Source organism: Canis lupus, chromosome 34, assembly GCF_011100685.1.
Source record: "Canis lupus familiaris isolate Mischka breed German Shepherd chromosome 34, alternate assembly UU_Cfam_GSD_1.0, whole genome shotgun sequence".
Lineage (NCBI taxonomy): Eukaryota > Metazoa > Chordata > Mammalia > Carnivora > Canidae > Canis > Canis lupus.
In genome coordinates, this window is record NC_049255.1 from 14,299,891 (window position 1) to 14,321,096 (window position 21,206).

Consider the following 21,206-nt stretch of genomic DNA (forward strand, 5'->3'; position numbering starts at 1 on the left):
TCAAAAGGTTAAATGGAGTTACCATATTGAGACAGGGAAACTGAAGGACTCTATATAAAAATCTGCTTTTTGCTCCTTTTCTTACTAGAACTTGCACCTCCACCCTACTTTACACATACCTTGTAAATAAATATATATCCTCCTTGTTAGGGACAAGGAGTTAATGGTTCTCTAGAATAGTTAACATTTAAGGGGATGCCTGGGTGGCTCAGCGGTTGAGGGCCTGTCTTTGGCCCAAGGCATGACCCTGGAGTTCCAGGATCAAGTCTCACATCCGGCTCCCTGCATTGAGCCTGCTTCTCTCTCTGCCTGTAGATACACAGTATCTATCTGCCTCTCTCTGTGTGTCTTTCATAGATAAATAAGATCTTTTTTTTCTTAACAAATAAAATCTTAAAAACAAAAACAAAAAACATCTAAGAAGGACCAGGTGAGAATGACCAGGAAAGCTATCCTTTTTTCTTTTTCTTTTTTTTTTTTTTTAAGATTTTTATTTATTTATTCATGATAGAAAAGAGAGAGAGAGAGAGAGAGAGAGAGGCAGAGACACAGGCAGAGGGAGAAGCAAGCACCATGCCAGAGGCCAGACGCGGGACTCAATCCTGGGACTCCAGGATCACACCTGGGACCAAAGGCAGGTGCTAAACTGCTAAGCCACCCAGGGATCCTCAGGAAAGCTATCCTAATGCACATTCCAGACCACTGGAGCTAGACATCTGAAAGCAAGATCCCCTGGCTCCAAGGAATGACACCTAGGCCCTTGTCTTTGTTCTGACTGGTTCCTGAAAGCCTGAGAGGACCATACACCAGAATTCCTCCCTCAATAAAAACCCCCAGACCTCAAACAAAGATGAAACTCCCTCCTTTCCTAAGTGTGTTGGACACTCACTCTGCTAATTGCTCTGTGTCTTCAATAAACTCTGCTTTCACCTCCTGCTGGCTCATGTTTGATTACCATCCTGTGTGAAGCCAAGGGCCCTCTTGGCTGGTCCTGCTGAACACCCCCGGTCCTGGAACCCAGCCTGCTGGCATCCATATGAGTCAGCAATATCAATTCTAGGTATGTACCCAAGAGAAATGAAAACATACCTCTTCGGGATCCCTGGGTGGCACAGCGGTTTGGCGCCTGCCTTTGGCCCAGGGCGCGATCCTGGAGACCCAGGATCGAATCCCACATCGGGCTCCCGGTGCATGGAGCCTGCTTCTCCCTCTGCCTGTGTCTCTCTGCCTCTCTCTCTTTCTCTCTCTGTGACTGTCATAAATAAATAAAAATTAAAAAAAAACAACATACCTCTTCTTATACAATAAGTTGTACAGGAATCTTCATCGCAGCATTATTAGCATAATAATAATTAACATTATTAGCATTATTCCTAATAAAAGCCATTATTCCTAACAGTCAAAAAAGTGTAAACAACTCAAATGTCTATCAAAGCATGAGTGAAAAAAAAAGCATGAATGAATTAATAAAATGATGGATAAAAAAATATCCATACAGTGGTGTATTTGACAATAAAATGGAATGAGTAGTGTGATACATGATACAACATGGGTGAATCTTGAAAATGGTATGCTAAGTGAAAGAACTGTAAAAAAAGACCACATAAGGGGCAGCTCTGGTGGCTCAGTAGTTTAGTGCTTCTTCAGCCCAGGGCCTGATCCTGGAGACCCAGGATGGAGTCCCATTTCAGGCTTCCTGCATGGAACCTGCTTCTCCCTCTGCCTGTGTCTCTGCCTCTCTCTCTCTGTGTCTCTCATGAATAAATAAAATCTTAAAAAAAAAAAAAAAAAAGACCACATAAGAAAGGGAGGTGGGCGGGGGTGGGACGGGGCACTGAGGGGGGCACTTGATGGGATGAGCACTGGGTGTTATTCTATATGTTGGCAAATTGAACACCAATAAAAAATAAATTTATATAAAAAAACCACATATTGTATGATTTATTTTATTTATGTGAAATGTCTGGACTAAGCAAAGCTATAGACAAAAAGTGGGTTAGTGATTGCATAGCGCCCAGGGCTTTGATGAAATGAGGGGTGACTCCCTATGGGTACAGTAATTCCTTTTGGCCTGATGAAAATGTTCTAAATCAACTATGGTGGCAATTACACAACTCTGTGAATGTACTAAAACCTGTCGGACACTTTATTTTTATTTATTTATGACAGTCACACAGAGAGAGACAGAGAGGCAGAGACACAAGCAGGCTCCATGCACCGGGAGCCCGACGTGGGATTCGATCCCGGGTCTCCAGGATCGCGCCCTGGGCCAAAGGCAGGCCCCAAACCGCTGCGCCACCCAGGGATCCCTGTCGGACGCTTTAAATGGATGAAATGTATGGTATGTGGATTATATATTAATAAAGTTGTAATAAAAAGCAAACTAGGGCATTGTAATTCCGAAGGATCATTAGAAGGTGGTATACAGTGTTGGACAGATGAAGCTCTTCATAGATGGTGGCTGTTACTCATTGAAGTAATTTACTTTGTTTACATTTTCCTCACCATAATCAACATTTTAAATATATCACTTTGTATTTGGCAAAATACTGAACACTGTTGCAAACTGTTTTCCTTCTGAACCTTTGGAGACGTAGATGTACTGAGTCGTGAACATGTTATTAGGACCCCGCCCTGTCCTCAGAAGGGCTGGGCCCACGGGCATTTCTGAGGGTACAGAGCACCTGCAAAGGATCTTTTTTTTTTTTTTAAAGAGTTTGTCAAAATGGTAATAAAACACACACATAAAAGAGTCCTAGTGTTTTTTCTAAAGACCTTGCTTTGGGAAAAAGCCTTAGCATTGTTCAAATAGATATTCAAACTATTCAGACATAGAGCTTGGTGGAAAGCCATACAAGATGATTCTGCGTTGATCCTTTTTGTGGACGTTTGCAGGCATTGCCGAAGGGGAAGACGTGGTCTCGGGCTCAGTAGCCAGTTTCCCTGACCACCTCCCAACAATCTGAGTCTTAACCTCAAAGTCTCAAGCAAGTTGTCAAATACTTGTGACTCACAAACTAACTTCACAGCCTGACTTTGAACCAGTGTAAATGTGAACAGGTGCGGGGAGGGCTGCCGCGAACTGCGTGAGAATCTGTGGGACTGTGAACTGACCCCCCCCCCCCCCCGGGTCACGAGAAGGCCACCGGCTTAGATAAAAGAGAGCGAGGTGGAGGAATTGGGGGGGACGCCTGGCACGTGCATCCTCAGGCTCCCTCCCTCGTCTGAAGGCGGAACCAGTGGACAACCGGAGCCCTCGGAGTTGCTCCTTCCCGGGCGAGGCAGCTCCCGCAGGGCTCCCGGCACTTGGAGGAGTTTCGGGGCGCAACGCCGCAGCCGGGCGGAGAGCAGAGGCCTGGGCGGCCGCAGGGACCCACCCGCGCGCGCCGCGAAGCCGCCGGCCCTGGAGGGCGGGGACGTGGCGCCGGGTCAGCAAAGGGCTGGCAATTGTGTCGGGAGGTGAGCGAGGCTCTGGCAGCGGCGGGCGGAGCCCCGGACCAGTGATGTAAGGCGCGGAGGCATCCCCCTGCGAGAGTCGGGGCGGCGCGGCGAGACCCCGGGGCTGTGGGGCGGGGGATCCCAGTCCCCGCCCTGTTTCCCCGCCCCTCCCCCCGCCTCCCGCACGCCCCTCCCCCCTCCTCCCCTCTGGTTGGAAAGTTTCTAGAATCTCTTCCCAGCGGCCTTTGCGGTTCCAACATGGCGGAGCTGACGGTGGAGGTTCGCGGCTCCAACGGGGCTTTCTACAAGGTACCGACCCTCTTGCCGCTTTGTCGGGTGTTCTGGGGGGCTAAGGCAGCTTTGGGGCAAGGCCGGTGGTCCCGGGGAGTGAGGTTTGGGGTCGAAAGGGCGCGCCGGCCGAAGCCCGGGGCTGCTGGGTTCCTCGCTTCTCCCCCCTCCGCCCGCGGTTTAACGGTCTCGGGGGCCAGGGCTCCGTTATGTTTTGAAACAGCACGTCGGACACCTCTTGCGTTTTCCTACTCGGGAGCCTTCCCTCTGGATGCTGGGGCGGCCGTGCTCGGGCCGGGGAGGAGGAGCCGAGTCGCTGCTGGGGCGGCGGGGAGCTCCCCGGGCGCAGGCCTGAGCGCCGGGAGGCTGCGGAGTCGTGGAAGGAGGTGGTGGGATTGTGCGGTCACCGCCGCTCCCCCGCCCCTCGGCCTGGGCCGAGCCCGGCGCCGCGGCCCGCTCTCCGACCCCTCCCCGCCCCTGGGGCGTGCGTCGCGGAATCTTAAGAATTCACCTTTGTATTAGGGTTTGGGGCTAATAAACTTCAGTGTCTGACGGGGAAGCGGGTGCCGAGTGGAGGGTTAGGATCGGAGAGAAAACTAGAAACCCTTGTAAGGTGGCGGGTTTGAGATATTTTTGCGGCCTGGGTAATTGGGCGGCGCCTTAGCCCCTCTCTTACGGAAGAAAAGGCTAGAGTTACAGCCTTTAAAGTAAGATGGGGGGGGGGGGGGGAGGAAATCGATAAGGGAGACCGGTGGGGAGGTGACTAGTTTCTTCATGTTATTCAGTGTTTTTGTAAAGAACTGTTGAATTTTCTTTTTCTGGTTTCTTCCCCACGAGGTTTTTTTGTTTGTTTGTTTGCACCGGGAGATACGTTCTTATGGGATGGGGACTGGAACACCGAAGGGGAATTCGAGAGCAGAGGAATTTGGTGGGGGCTTCCAGGGTGTAGGGGTCACCTAACTGAAAATGAAATCCTTACGGTTTAGTTTTGTCCTTAAGACGGTCTCGATTCTCTTTCTCCAGAAGTATACGACGGTGTTAACGAGATCAATACAAAATCTCCCCCAGCTGTTGTCTGTCAGTCAATCTTACTAAGCCAGGATCTCAAATGTTTGAGAGTCCTGGCTATTTTTATGAAGGGCCGCCTCTTAATACAGGAGTATTGTGTGTACGCAGAATGTGGTCTCCCTGGGTTTCACTTCAGCGTACCTTTTGTCCCACGGGATTTTGTTTTACTTGGTGGTCGTAGTTTCCTCATTTTAGCGTTTGTTTTTCCTTTTGTAGTTTACTGATAAGCTGTGTGGCTTTGGTTTAACTGTCACGTGGTAATGGCCTGGTGGGGAATCACAGTTGGTGTCTAAAGGATCTCCCTAAGCTTTTTACGAGTTTCAAGTCGCCTTAGGTGGTCAACAGAAAATAAAAACAGTGACTTCTTGGTGGAAAGGAGTCTTTTTGCTTGAGTAGATGTATTAGCGGTCTAGTTTTTTAACATTTGGTGTCAGACAAAAGACCTAAGTGAAATTTGAGTAGATATTTCATTGACTTCTGTTATTGAAAACCTAGTGGTTGCCGTCTCTGACCCCAGATACAGTTGTGGCACAAAGCACAAAGAATGGGCTTGCTATACTTTTTCTGTCAAGGGTAGGTAGGATTCATCATTCTTGCACACTGCCTCCCATGGAAAAGTTTCATATTCCCACTGTTGTGATACAATTGTGTAATGGACTTTTTTTTTTTTTTCTGGCAAGTTGAGAAGTAAAATTTTTAAAGATTTTACTCATGAGAGAGACAGAGAGGGGCAGAGACCTAGGCAGAGGAAGAAGTAGGCTCTTCACGGGAGCCTGATGCGGGACTTGATCCCAGGACCCCAGGATCACGCCCTGAGCCACCCAGGTGCCCGGAAAAATAAATTTTTTTTGCCTTTATTTTGCAGCTTGTGGATGGTAGATTGAACGTCCTTTTTTTTTTTTTTTTAATTTTTTAAGAATTTTAAAGATTTTATTAATTTACTCATGAGAGAGAGAGAAGCAGAGGCATAGGCGGAGGGAGAAGCCGGCTCCCTCTGGGGAGCCAGATGAGGGACTCGATTCGGGTACCCAGGGATGACACCCTGAGCTGAAGGCAGACGCTCAACCACAGAGCCACCCAGGCATCCCAGAACATCCCATTTTTTGCTGAGTTTTTGTGTTGATGCTATAGAAGATATTTGTTTTCTTTTAAAAGATTTAAGGTCATCCGTCTGAAAGTTTTTTTGTTTTTTTTTTAAAGATTTTATTTATTTATTCATGAGAATACACAGGAGAGAGAGAGGCAGAGACACAAGCAGAGGGAGAAGCAGGCTCCATGCAGGGAGCCCGACGTGGGACTCGATCCCGGGTCCCCAGGATCACGCCCTGAGCTGCAGGCGGCGCTAAACCGCTGAGCCACCGGGGCTGCCCCGTCTGAAAGTTTTAGTAAAGATTGTTTACAGTGTTTGTTTTTTGGGTATTTTGTCTTAAAGATTTTGAGAGCATGAGCCTGGGAAGGGGCGGGAGAGGGAGAAGCCCACTCCTGGCAGAGCATTCCGGAAAGCCCAAGGAGGGGCTGGATCACAGGACCCTAGGATCTTGACCTGAGCTGAAGGCAGGTACTTAATCTTCTGAGCCACCCAGATGCTTTTATGGTGTTTAGTTTTTCATAGTTTTTAAAAATCAAATTCACAGTGAATATTCCCTTTTTGGAACTTTGAAATACTGTTGATCCTTATCCTCACTCTACACATCTTAGAGTGCATTGCTTGTTTTTATTTGACAAAGAAAGGTGGTAATTTGGCGAAGGTTGGGAAGTACATTGTGTGTACTAAAATTGCACTTGAACGTTTGGAATTTTATGTCCTACCATAACCCACTTGTACATTGTGGAAACAGGTCTTGAGAACTCTGGGAGAGCGAGAATGGAGACGCAGAAGGCGCCCTGAACTTGAAGTTAGATAATGGCAAACTGAAGTACAGACCTAGAATTCCCATTTTGTTCTCCATGTACCCTTGAGCATATCTTTGCTGTAAAATGAAGGATTTGAAGTGTAGTTCAGTTCCTGTTTTTATTTTTTAATCCCACAGAACTGCTCACTTGGAAAAAAAAAATGGTTTACTGCGCAAGCAATTATTTATTTATTTATTTTTTTAAATTTTTATTTATTTATGATAGTCACAGAGAGAGAGAGAGAGAGAGAGAGAGGCAGAGACCTAGGCAGAGGGAGAAGCAGGCTCCATGCACTGGGAGCCCGACGTGGGATTCGATCCCGGGTCTCCAGGATCGCGCCCTGTACCAAAGGCAGGCGCTAAACCGCTGCGCCACCCAGGGATCCCAAGCAATTTATTTTTTAATACATGAATTTTTTAGATTAATTTGCATGTGGTAAAATTCACCTTTTCTGGTACATAGTTACGTGAGCTTTGGTAAAGGTTGTTAACTGACAACATGATGGAGATTTCCATTATTTCCCAGATTTCTCTCAGGCACCTTTGCAGTCACCTCGCTTCACCCCTCAGTATTTCCATAGTTTCCCCTTTTCCAGAATGTTCTTCTATATGTAGTTTCATACAGTATACGTATTAGTGTTTTGAATCTGTGCTTCTTTCATTTAGCATAGCAATTTAATTTTAAGTAAAATTTTCTAATTTAAACAGTAATAGTGGTCAGTGAGGGCATTTTGGAAACAAAAGTTGTCTGGGATAACAGCTGTTGACATTTTGGTTTATTCTTTCCGTTTTTCAGTGTGCAGGTGATTCTGATTTTCCTCTTTTTCTTCCTCCCCCCCTCCCATTTACACACAGTTGTAAACACTAATCGCAGTAGAATTTCAAAGTCATGAGTTTAGGGGATCCCTGGGTAGGTCAGCGGTTTAGTGTCTGTCTGTCTTCCGCCCAGGGCATGATCCTGGAGTCCCAGGACCAAGTCCCACATCGGGTTACCCACATGGAGCCTGCTTCTCCCTCTGCCTATGTCTGCCTCTCTCTCTCTCTCTCTCTCTCTGTCTCTCATGAATAAATAAATAAAATAAAATAAAAAAAAGTCATGGGTTTAGTTACCAGTGTCGTCCTGCCTTGAGGGCAGTACCCTGTAGACATTTATTAAAGGTTTTCTGGTGGAACTGAAACTTCATCTTCCAAATTAATTGGAACCAGTGAAAAGCTAAAAGAAGATGTTACCTAAAATTAGGATTTTTTTTTAAATAAAGCATACTGTGTTTTGTATTTTTTTTTTGAGTGGATTTGTAGTTTGTTAGATAAAAACTTGATTTGCTTCTGTTTGCAGCTTTATGAATCTATGGGGTTGGAAAGAGTGGGATATATTTTAAGTACCTGAGGAGATATAATTCTAGATAAAAATTTGTATTTACAGCCGTTTCTACCTAGAGTGAGGCATTTTAGGGTTTATACTACTGGCTATTGAAGGTGCTTCTCTAAAAAAATATTTAAGAAAGAATTTAAGTTTTATGATTGTTAGTGTATTTATAGAGTTGTGTAACCATTATCATAAGCTTGCTTTAGAACATTTCAGTTAGCTCCCAAAAAACCCTGTGCCTCCTTGGAGTCATTAAAATGCTTAACAATTGATGTATATGATACTGAGCTTTGCAATAGCATTACAAATTGCATAGCTGTGGGCAGAATGTAATTTGTTTTTTATTTATTTTATTTATTTATTTTTTTCAGAATGTAATTTAAATAAAAGTTGGAAAGAAGTGCCTCAGTTTCTGCTGATATTAAGGAAAGTTTCCATGTTATTCCAAGGAAATGTGTAATCTCTTAAGATGGCTGAATGAAATTTCAGGTCTTCTGTAGAAAACAGTTATTTTTACAGCTCTGCAATTTCTCCTTTGACTAATTGACTACAAATTTCAAAGCACTACAGTATTTCCAAAACTTCCCATTACTTTACCTTGATTTAATATTAAAAATGAAATTCGACGGTAATTAAATTATGTAGTAGGTTTATTAGCGTTAAAGATCATAACCTAGAGTTTTAGAGGAGTTTCTTGAGAGAGTACTGACTTCAAAATTAGTATAGAATATTTATTTCTTTGTGCAGGTTAGTAATTGAAAAGCTAGATGGTGGCTGTCTTAATATTAGGGACACTGTTAAAATCATATTTCCAGATATCTTAAATATAAGAATATTTATAAATATAAAAGAATAGCTATGCATTTTTTTATTATTGAAATTTTTTTAAGCAAAAGATTTAACTTAATACTGTAAAAATATGGGAATCTACACAGACATGGAAATTCCAAAGATTGCCCTAACTGTATATGTTATATACAGAACTTTATAAAAACAGAACTATGGGATCCCTGGGTGGTGCAGTGGTTTAGCGCCTGCCTTTGGCCCAGGGCGCGATCCCGGAGACCCGGGATCGAATCCCACGTCGGGCTCCCGGTGCATGGAGCCTGCTTCTCCCTCTGCCTATGTCTCTGCCTCTCTCTCTCTCTCTCTCTCTGTGACTATCATAAGTAAATAAATAAAAAAAAAATTAAAAAAAAAAACAGAACTAAGATGTAACTGAAAAAGCCACTTAATTTTTGAAAATTAGACTTCCTCTGTAAGGAAGTCTATTTTTTTAAATTGTAAAAGCAATATGTAAATATGAAAAATCTGAAAACAAAACCAAAAAAAAGGGAAAACTTTATCCACCTAGAGAGATTATCAAGGCCTTGGCTTTATGTACAGAAAACAAACTCTATTTCCATATTTTCACACACCTATATGTTTCATATCATATTTGTGTGCATTCTCTAAGATAGGTTATTGTGTCTGTTACTTACTAGCTAGTGTATGCAGCTTATACTAGTATTTTCTGATTCTGTTCTTTCGAAGACTCCCTGAGGTAAATGTGTTTTTATTCCCATTTTACATACTAGGAGGTTGATAATAATAAGTAACTTGTCCATGCTGAAATGAGATTTAACTCTAGGGCTTCTCATTTCCAATACTTAATTTAACATAGTATTAGAAGTTCTTCAAAGGAAATCTTCCAATAGTGAGCTTATATTTAAGTATTTTAGTTAGAAAGACAAGGCAGGGCACCTGCGTGGCTCAACCGGTTAAGTGTTGCCTTCCCCTCAGGTTATAATCTTAGCACCTTGGGATCCAACCTGCTATTGGGCTCCCTGGTTAGTGGAGAGTTTGCTTCTCTCTCTCTGACTTTCCCTGCTTGTGCTGTCATTGAATAACGTCTTAAAAAGAAAAAAAAAAAAAAAAAAAAGACAAGGCAAACACTTGATAATAATTAAAGAAGCAATTTCTCTACCACAATGTTAAGGTTGTAGCAAACTAGTTTTTTTTTTTTTTTTTAAGTTTTATTTATTTTTAGTAATGTCTGCATTCCTATGGGGCTCCAACTCATGACCCTGAGATTAGGCGTTGCATGTTCTTCCAAATGAGCCAGCCAGGTACCCCACACTAGCTTTTTTTTTTTTTTTTTTTAAATAGTGGGAAGAGCAATATGGTGTTCCATGAGTGATCCCGATTCTTGTACTAGACAGTCGTAAGATCCTTTTTTCCTTTTCATCTGCAGTGTTTTGCAGTTAGATTGCTTTTTAACAATTTATCAAGTGGTGCTTTCTGCTTGGTTCTGTTCATTAAGATCCTGTCTTGCACTAACAGAGCTACTATATATTGAGCACTCAGGCTATCTGTTGGACTGTGCAGGTACTTTACATGAATTTATCTCATTTAGTCTTCTCAGTCACAGTGAAGGGGACAATAATGTTACCAACAACTGTGGAAACTGAGGCCAAATGAATCTAGGTCCAAAGAATTAATAGGCTGATTCGAGGTTCAGATTGGTTTTTCAGATTTGAGTGGTGTGATTTAAAAATTTTTTTATTACATCATTTTTCTAAGAAACAATGCAACATTCCAAAAACTGAAAATTTATCGTTGATACTGATTCTACAAGTCTACTGTGCTACACAAGTTAAGAAATTACACTAATTCTTACAAGTCTACTGTGCTACACTAGTCAAGAAATTAAATCTTAAAGTATTTAGAAACATTCAGCTTTATTTTAAAAATTTTATTTACTCATGAAAGACACAGAGAGAGGGGCAGAGACATAGGCAGAGGGAGAAGCAGGCTCCATGCAGGAAGCTCGATGTGGGATTTAATCGGGACTCCAGGATCACGCCCTGGGCCAAAGGCATATGCCCAACCGCTGAGCCACCCAGGTGTCCCAGAAACATTCAACTTCCTTCCTTCATTTCCTTCCGAGAGGCAGAGACACAGGCAGAGGGAGAAGCATGCTCCCTGCAGGGAGCCCGACATGGGACTCGATCCCAGGTCTCCAGGATCACACCCTAGGCTGAAGGTGGCGCTAAACCGCTGGGCCACCCAGGGTTGCCCAAACATTCAACTTTAAAGTCTAACTGTTGGAGCTTCTCAGAAAGCTTACAGTCTGCATTTTTATTCTTTTATGTCTTTTTTTTTTTCTTTTAAAGGTTTTATTTATTCATGAGAGAGAGAGAGAGGCAGAGACTCAGGCAGAGGCGGGCTCCTTTAGGGGAACCTGATGTGGAACTCGATCCTGGGTCTCTGGGACCATGTCCTGAGCGAGCCAAAGGTGGATGCTTAACCACTGAGCCACCCAGGCATCCCTCTTTTATGTTTTTGAAGATTGATTTATTTTAGATTGTGAGCGAGCAATTACGCACAAGTGGGAAGAGGGGCAGAGGGAGGGGGGAGAGAATTGCAAGCGGACTCCTTGCTGAGCAGGAGTACTTGGGGCTGGATCCCAGGACCCTGAGATCATGAACTGAGCAGAAACCCAAGAGTTAGACACTTAACTGTGCCATACAGGGACCTCTACAACTGATATATATATATATATATTTTTTTTTAAGAATCAGGTGACAGAGTGTGCCAGCACAAGCAGGGGATGTGGCAGGGAGAGGGAGAAGCAGGGAGCCCAGTGTGGGACTCTATCCCAGAACCCTGGGATCGGGACCTGAGCCAAAGACAATCACTGAGCCACCCAGGCGTCCCTACAACCTATATTTTTAAGAGTATTTTCTCTGAAAAGAATACTATCAGCTATATAGAAATCTGAACAGTTTTATACTGATGCTAATACTGAACTGCACTTGAATTCACATTCTTAGCAGAATAGCTGTCTAGTACACATGCACGCTTCTTAAACATTATTACAGGAAAGCCATTCTTCATCTTTCTTCCTCCTTATCTTCTTCCACTTCCTCCTCATTCTTCTTTGAGCCCGTCGGCCTTCCAGGGCCCTATCCTCCTCTTTTTTTTTTTTTTTTTAAAGGTTTTATTTATTTATTCATGAGAATGCACAGAGAGGAGAGAGAGGCAGAGACGCAGGCAGAGGGAGAAGCAGGCTCCATGCACCAGGAGCCCGACGTGGGATTCGATCCCAGGTCTCCAGGATCGCGCCCTGGGCCAAAGGCAGGCGCCAAACCGCTGTGCCACCCAGGGATCCCCCTATCCTCCTCTTAAAGTGTAATTTTTTTTTAAAGTTCAAATATATGACATTAAATTACTGATTATATATTATTATTATTAACAAGCTGTTAATACAGTGGGAGTCCAGAGAACTAATTGGGAGGATTCCTGGAGAAATGATTTGCTCTGTGTCTTGATAAAAATCTGCTCTTTCCAATATGGTGGCCACTAGCCACAGGTGAAATGTGCTAACGTGAATTGAGATGTGCTTTAGTTGTAAAATCTATGTCAGATTTATTCATTTATTTTAAGATTTTATTTATTTATTCATGAGAGACAGAGAGAAGCAGGCTCCCTTTAGGGAGCCTGATGTGGGAACCAACCCCAGGATCACGACCTGAGCCAAAGTCAGATGCTTAACCACTGAGCCATCCAGGTGTCCCTATACCAGATTTCAAAGAGTTAGTATAAAAAAATACATCATAATTTTAAAATGTGATTACATGTTAAAATAGTCTTTTGGATATGTTGGATTAAGTAAAAGTATTATGGAAGCTAATGTACTTTTTAAAAATTTATTTAAATATGGTTACTAGAAAATTTAAAACTACGAATATGCTTCAAATGGTGTGCTAGATGGTTATGATTTATTTATTTATTTTTTATTTTTAAAAGATTTTATTTATTCATGATAGTCACAGAGAGTGAGAGAGAGGCAGAGACATAGGCAGAGGGAGAAGCAGGCTCCATGCAGGGAGCCCGACGTGGGATTCGATCCCAGGTCTCCAGGATCGCGCCCTGGGCCAAAGGCAGGCGCTAAACCGCTGTACCACCCAGGGATCCCGATTTGTTTATTTTTTAAAGATTTTGTTTATTCATTAGAGACACAGAGAGAGAGGAGGCAGAGACATAAGCAGAGAGAGAAGTTGGCTCCGTACAGGGAGCCCGATGCCCGATGTGGGACTCAATCCCGGTACTCTGGGATCACGACTTGAGCCGAAGTCGGACATTTACCGCTGAGCCACCCAGGCATCCCTCCTCAGTTACTATCTTAATATTGCTTGTTATATGAAGTATTTCTCAAAATATTTGAAATGCTTTATATATATATGCATATACAGTTGACCCTTTAACAGAGGTTTGAACTGCATGCATCCACTTACATGTGTAAATGTATTTTTGTCAGGATTTTACCATTTTTTTTCTAGCTTTGCTATATATTAGAATACTGTATGATATATAAAAAATACATGTTGATTGTTTTATGTAATCGGCAATACTTCTGGTCAGCAGTTTTGGGGGGAGGGAATCAGATGTTATATGTGGACTTTCAGTTGTGTTGGGGTGGGTACCCCTATTTCCTTGTATTGTTCCAGGAGTCAACTGTACATGAAACTTTTCAAATTTTCTTATCATGGGGCACCTCTGCGTTTTCTTGCCATGTAGTATTGAGTATTAAAAGGCTTTAGAATATTCATTGCACGTTTAGTCAGTAGTAAGAGACTTTGATAGCTCTGTTAAATTTTCTAATACCAAGTCTTCATAAGTACCTTGAGCAAAACAAAATGAAGTAATACAAAGGATTGCTTTGTTGTTTCAAACATTTCTAATTATTCATACAATCCTTTTAGTTTATTTGTCCTCATGTTAAAAGATGCTGAAAAGAGTGGCAAAGCGGATTCCATATTGAAACTCAATTAAATATCAGTTGTTTTACTTTGTCTTTTACCCTGGCCTCAGCGTTTTTTTGCTTTGCTTTTTTTTGGGAAAATGAGTGGAGGTCTTCATTAATAACTGATGAAGTTTGTAGTTATTTTTGGCAGATGAACATGCATGCATTCCCTGTTGATTTGTTCAGGGTCAAGACTCAGGCTTTCTGTATCTCTGTTTCTTACACTGGCTGGTTAATTATAGTAAAACTTATTTTTCCCATTTTTGCTTTTATAGTGTTTCAGATCATAGAATATTTTCAAGCCTTAAATTTTCTGGTGACTGGTTATATGTATTTAGTACATAGTAGGCCTTCTGTATGTGTTTGTCAAATGATCAAGTGGATCTCATTTTTGACTTTGGGACACTGATTTGTTTTTAATTTTAGGTAATATATGCAAAATTAACTTCATCATTTCTAATTTTGATTCATTCACTTGAAAATTTTCTTTTAGCAGTTGTATGTTGATCCTGGTCTAGTTCTGATGTTGTTACAGAACTTTAGGGATACATAGAACTATAGGGAACTTCAACTCTTTGCAACTGGAAAGTTATAATAATTTCAGATGGCCCTGTGAAACCACTAAGTAATCCCATTTCAAGAAGAACTGGATTTGGATTATTATTGTGTCCATTGACTTAAAATGACTTCCACTTGTAGATTTAGTTATGTAGATCTTCAAAAAAAAAAAAAGTGCTGCTTAAAGTTAAGAAATTTGATCACAATTATTAGTCTTAAATGTTTGTGCTTGTTACTGGAATCAAATTACAGTTTAAATCTTTTAGGTGTTACAAGCATCACACTAGTTTGTTAATTAGAATGTAGATTTGAGATCCCTAGGGATGGAAAAATTAAAAAGATTGAGGGAGTAGTGCTTGTGTGTGTGTGTATATAGATATATAGATATATATATATATACATATATATATGCTCTATGGAAAAAGTGCTGGTTGAGAAAGTGCTTTAGGATATGTCTCCATGGGACGCCTGTGTGGCTCAGCGGTTAAGCATCTGCCTTCTGCCGTTGGCTCAGGGCATGATCCTGGGGTCTAGGATCGAGTCCCACATCGGGCTTCTTGCAGGAGAGCCTGCTTCTCCTTCTGCCTATGTGTCTGCGTCTCTCTCTCTCTCTCTCTCTCTCTCTCATGAATAAATAAAATCTTAAAAAAAAAAAGGGTAGGGATCCCTGGGTGGTGCAGCGGTTTGGAGCCTGCCTTTGACCCAGGGCGCGATCCTGAAGACCCGGGATCGAATCCCACATCAGGCTCCCGGTGCATGGAGCCTGCTTCTCCCTCTGCCTGTGTCTCTGCCTCTCTCTCTCTCTGTGACTATCATAAATAAATAAAAATTAAAAAAAAAAAAAGGGTATGTGTCTCTTCTTTAAAGAGTATTATTTTTTGAAGATTTTATTTATTTATTCATGAGAGACACAGAGACTTAGGCAGAGGGAGAAGCAGGTTCCCTGTAGGAAGCTGGATGTGGGACTGGATCCCAGGACCCCGGGATCATGACCTGAGCCAAAGGCAAACGTTCAACCACTGAGCCACCCAGGTGCCCCTCTTTAAAGAATATTTACGCATACATATGTATATGTATAATTTTATATGTAGATGTTAAATATTCACGAACTTTTAAATTTTTTTCCCTTTTTTTCTTTGGTCCTCTTTGCACTTAATCTTCTCCCATCCCCACTCCATTTCACTTAGTGTTTATAGCCAGGTGTACATCATACTAGATTTTTCTCTAGATTTTTCTCTATACTCAATAGAATGGTACATAGATGTATAGTCATATACACATGTGGGGTTTTTTTTTTTTTCAGTATTGCTCTATAAAAATATGGTAGTCTGTATTTTGACTGTTTTCCCTTGGAGTATAGTTTAAATGGTTACATAATATCTAATGGCAAGAATGATAAACTCCAGCCATTCCCCTGTTAATAGACACTCACTTTGTTTTCAGTTTCTTTCCCACTCCACATATCTGTTTCCATTGGAGGGGTTTTAAATAATGGGAAGCTTGGTGTAAGGGAACTTTCTTTTTTAACTTTAATAAATGTTAACATTACCTTCCAAAAGGCTTAATTCTGCTTTCTCAGTAAATGTGAAGGCTTTTCTGTACATCCTTGGCAGAAAATGAGTTCTATAATCTTTAATTTTGGCCAGTCTGTTGGATATAAACGGTTATACCTCGATGGAAATTTCATTCGCTGAGTCCCACTTGTGAATTTTAATGTTTGTTGGCTATTTGGATTTGCTTTTCCATAAATTTATGTTTGCCTCTTTTCTTATTGGATGTCTTTTGTCACTTTTTGAGATTTCTTAGAACTCACTTAAGAATGCCCCCTTCTCATTTAAAATACCTGTTGACTTTTTGGTATCTCTGGTTATAGAGAAGTTTTATTTTTTACATACTGAACTATTTTTTCCATATCAGGGCTCCAGGGTTTCCAGGCTTGGTTAAACAGTCTGGGTCATGTTTATACATAAAATTTCTTAAATCTCCTAGTTGTTTTTTTCCATTTATCTTCACTACAACAGGACTTTATTTTGAATATTCATAGGCAAATGTGCTAGTACCGTGTATTTAAAAATCATTTGTTTTAGGGTGTTTTGTTTTTGCATGTGGAGGAATTAGGAGGAGGATGCCCAGCGTCTTAGAGAGCTCCATCTCATTCAGGGTTGATAGAACCTCCTGAGAATTGCTCCAGAAAGTCTCTGAAGTGCTGTCAGTAGAATATAAAGACTCACTGAAGGAGGACATTGTGACTTGCTTTGTAGCAAAAATACTGCCAGTTAGGGGTCTTATTACCCTTACCTTACTGCCCTGGGCCCTCTTGTCTTACCTATCACATAGTACGTAGTGGATCTTAACAGTGAAACCATTGTACTCTAGTCTCTGGTGAGATTTTTTCCCTTCCCCAATTTCTGTATCTGTTACTTGAGTACACAGTCCAGAAACATAAAATGTTTAATTGTAAGTTATTTACATTACTTGATATAGAAGCACCAGGAGGACAATTTCTCGCGGTATTTTGGGGGAGAAGAGTAGCTTTAAGTACTTTGTGTACCTGAGTACCTGGGAATACCTTAGTTTAGGAAGCTTCAATACCTTCCATTTGCAAATTGAGACATACACAAAATTACTTAGGCAATGATGGTCACCTGTGCTAGTCAGTTTCTCAACATAATCCAGTCTATCATCCAAATTAACACTATTTTCACAGTTTTTCCCAGGTTAGTACATAGCTAGTACCATCCTAATGCATGGGAGAGAAGTTAATTCATTACACACTGTGAATGCCGTAGTGATTGGGCACTATTTTCACAGTTTTTCCCAGGTTAGTACATAGCTAGTACCATCCTAATGCATGGGAGAGAAGTTAATTCATTACACACTGTGAATGCCGTAGTGATTGGGCTGTAGTCTCTTAGAACCCTGGTTAAGAAATAGTGTACTGTATTTTGTCTTATTTTTACTCTTGTAGAATGGGTCATAACATGTAGAGTGCAGAGCAGGACAAGAGGTGGATTGATTGTAGACCTGTTGATTTGAGGTATGAAAGTGAGCCAATGGCAGAGGTGTCTACACAGTTTCAATAGGATTTAGAATCCAAGGAATAGGTTACTTTTCTATATGCAGATTTGGGAAGTTAGTGTAAGTACTACAATTTCATCTAAAGTGGCATTAGTTTTGAGAGACACTAAGAAGTGTTGCCAGTTAATCTGTTTGTGGTGGTTCATACTTACTGAAAGGTATCGTTATTTTTAAGATTTTTAAAGTAATCTCTACACTCAGCGTGGGGCTCAAACTTACAACCTCAAGGTCAGGAGTTGCATGCTCCACCAACTAACTGAGCCAGCCAGGAGCCCCTGAAAGATATCTTTAAACACTTGCATGCATAAAATGGAAGATGTAAACAAAATAAACTGGTTAAAACATCTTCACATTCAGGTGATTGTGTTTTTTCTTACAATATCTTCCTCAGTGTCATGGAGAGCATTGATGTTGCAAGCATACTTTAAATGAGCTCTCCTCTATTATCTCCAGGATTTTCTTGCAAGAATTTTCATCCACTCTGCAAGTTTTGGTGCTGGTGCTTTCTTGATTTTATCAGAAGGTGTCAACAGAACAACCTTCTGGTAAGAAAACTTAATCCTTGCTAAAATTGGCCTTTAATGGTTTGCTGAATGAAATGTCAGGAGGTTGAAGTCAAGTGCTACAGAAAATCGCAAGCTGACCCAAGTTTGAGCATGCTCAAATGCTGAAATTTATATCCTGATTGCCATGTGGTTATCTGCTGTTTTCTAAGATTTGCCATCAGTTGTAAGATCCTGATTTCAGAGTTAATAAATTGTTTAGGAGTGATGGGCTGGGAAGGTAGACTGGGGCCAGACAATGATATCAGTAAATAAATGGATAAAAGGATAAGAAGTGATAAATCTGCAGTGGCAGTTCTTGGGGAGGAGAATCTGAGGTGAAATTTTTTTTTTTTAAAGATTTATTTAATTATTCATTCAGTGAGAGCGAGAGAGGCAGAGACACAGAGGGAGAAGCAGGCTCCATGCAGGAAGCCCGATGTGGGATTCGATCCCGGGTCTCCAGGATCACACCCTGGGCTGCAGGTGGCGCTATACCGCTGCGCCACCAAGGCTACCCTGAGGTGAATTTTGTATAAATTATGCTATTAATTTTTCCTTTCTTATGGGTTATGTTTTCATAATCCTATGTATCCACAGTAGTAACTAACTAATGCTGCTGGTGAAAATGGAGTTAGCCCATTTAGAAGAAACACAACCAAACTGAGCCCAATGCCTTTAATATAGAGAGAATTTATTCTGATTCTCTTAATTTTAGCATTACCAAATTTTGTCACAAGCTTGTTTCAGTAATTAAGTCATCTACTTGTGATGTTTTAACACGTTGGAAAAGGCATCAAAAATGTTGTTTGACTGTGGTGGCCAAATAAAAAAAAAAGATTCTAAAATTTCGTGAAAGTGATCCTGAGACTTTATTTTTAAAAAATAAAAAAAAATGTATTTTTTTTATTTGAGAGCTTGTGTATAAACAGGAGGGAGGCAGATGGAGAGGGAGAAACAGATTCCCACTGAGCAGCGAGTCTAATGTGGGCATTGATCCACCTGAGATCACCACCTGAGCGGAAGGCAGCCCCTTAACTGAGCCAGCCAGGCACCCCCTGAGAAAGACTTAGAAACATTTTGATAGAAGTATTAAAGGTAGAGTGAATCTTAAATCGTATAAGAATATTTTGAAGGAGGCAGTGATGTGTAAGAACTTTTTACCTTTTGCTTAGAGTAAATGTGAACTAGAAATTTTTGATGGATCCCTTTTACTGCTTGAGACTGGAGTCTCAAAAACCTACTCTCCATTTAGGAAGATGGTGCTGTTTGTGGCAGGGGGTTTTTGGCTTGGTCTGTTGGCAGTCAGTAAACTCTGCTAATGAGAATTCTGAGGTTTAAGAGTTACAGCTTTAGGGAATAAGTCTTAGGTTTTTGGATCTGGGTTTCCACCCTAAAACCTTACTTTTAAATTGAAGATTCAAGCTGTCTGGTTTCTGAGTAGTTTGCTGAGCATTAAGGTTTTGGAGTTTGTTTTCCTTTTGATAAGAATGCAAATTTTGTGATGTAATGAGTTGAAATTATAGGAGATTACTAATGGATTTTTCGGAAATCTAAAGAAATGGGTGAATTTAAAATACTTTGCAGTCAAAGGAATTTTCTGGACAAAGATATGTTCTTAGTGATTTAGTGAGAACGTTCTCAAAGGGATTCATGCATCTCCGTAGTTATAAGCCACAGTTCAGTGAAGCAAGGCATTTGATAAGTTTATTGTATTTTATTTTTAAAAAAATATTTTACTTATTTATTCATGATAGACACAGAGAGGCAGAGGGAGGCAGAGAGAGAAGCAGGCTCCATGCATGGAGCCTGATATGGGACTCCATCCTGGGTCTCCAGGATCATGCCCTGGACTGAAGGCAGTGCTGAGCCGCTGGGGCTGCCCTGATAAGTTGATTTTATTTTATTTTATTTTATTTTATTTTATTTTATTTTATTTTATTTTATTTTATTTTATTTTATTTTATTTTATTTTATTTTATTTTATTTATTTTATTTTTTTTTACATTTTTATTTATTTATGATAGAGAGAGGCAGAGACACAGGCAGAGGGAGAAGCAGGCTCCATGCACCGGGAGCCCGACGTGGGACTCGATCCCGGGTCTCCAGGATCGCGCCCTGGGCCAAAGGCAGGCGCCAAACCGCTGCGCCACCCAGGGATCCCGATAAATTGATTTTAAACACTAAAATCTTGTTTTATTTCGAGCCTGTTTTGGGTAAGATAGCTTGTCTTTCCAGTTGTGAAGAATATACTGAAGTTTTCTTTCTGGAACTTTGCCTTAAAGAGGCTTTTTAGGAAAGGTGCTTTATTTCTTTAAATTAGTATTGCTACCAAACTTTTTTTTTTTTTTTAAGATTTTATTTATTCATGAGAGACAGAGCGAGAGGCAGAGATATAGGCAGAGGGAGAAGCAGGCTTCATGCAGGGAGCCTGATGTGGGACCCGGTCCCAGGACTCCAGAATCACGTCCTGGGCCAAAGGCAGGCGCTAAACCACTGAGCCACCCAGGGATCCCATTGCTACCAAACTTAACCTTTTGGAACTTAAAAGTACAAGTCATGAAAAGCATTTTATCATTTAATAATGAGTTAATGAAAAGAGCTCCAGATGAGTATTTAAATTCACCTTTTATAACTTAGTGAATTTTGGGGTTCGGTAGATGTGATGTATGCGGTTTTAGCTTCCCTTTTACTAAAGTGAGAGATCTGGAAGGTCTACAAAAGAGAAATGTTTTCAAGTAAGCTTTACACCCTATATGGGGCTTGAACTCAAAATTGTGAGATCCCAGTCTCATGCTCAGTTGACTGAACAAACCAGGTGCCCCAATAGAAAATTTTTTTCTTTTTTAAAGATTTTATTTATTCATGAGAGACAACTCACAGAGAGAGAGAGAGAGCGAGAGAGGCAGAGACACAGGTAAAAAGAGAAGCAGACTCCATGCAGGGAGCCCGATGTGGGACTTGATCCCAGGACTCCCAAGATCACGGCCTGAGCCAAAGGCATACTCTTAACTGCTGAGCCACCCAGGCTTCCCCCCTTAATAGAAATTTTATCTTCAGAATCAGGTAACTTTCCCATAGACAGGGTCTCTGATTTATATCCTGATTTTTACTATAATCTTGGTCTTTCAATTCCTAAAATAATTTCTGTCATGTTTCTTTCTGCTTAACCAATAGGAACCCCCTCC

The 21,206-nt window shown here is 41.2% G+C and overlaps 1 protein-coding gene across 5 annotated transcripts in view; it reads left to right on the top strand.

The window, feature by feature from the left end:
* Positions 1-3,639: 3,639 nt before the first annotated feature.
* Positions 3,640-21,206, top strand: part of FXR1 (FMR1 autosomal homolog 1) — a 62,054-nt gene continuing 44,487 nt past the window's right edge. For all 5 annotated transcript variants that reach the window (XM_038583462.1, XM_038583463.1, XM_038583466.1 and 2 more), the window contains exon 1: positions 3,640-3,747. In XM_038583462.1, coding sequence (XP_038439390.1) covers positions 3,697-3,747 — 51 coding nt within the window. In that variant the 5' untranslated portion in view covers positions 3,640-3,696. The remainder of the gene's footprint in view (positions 3,748-21,206) is intronic.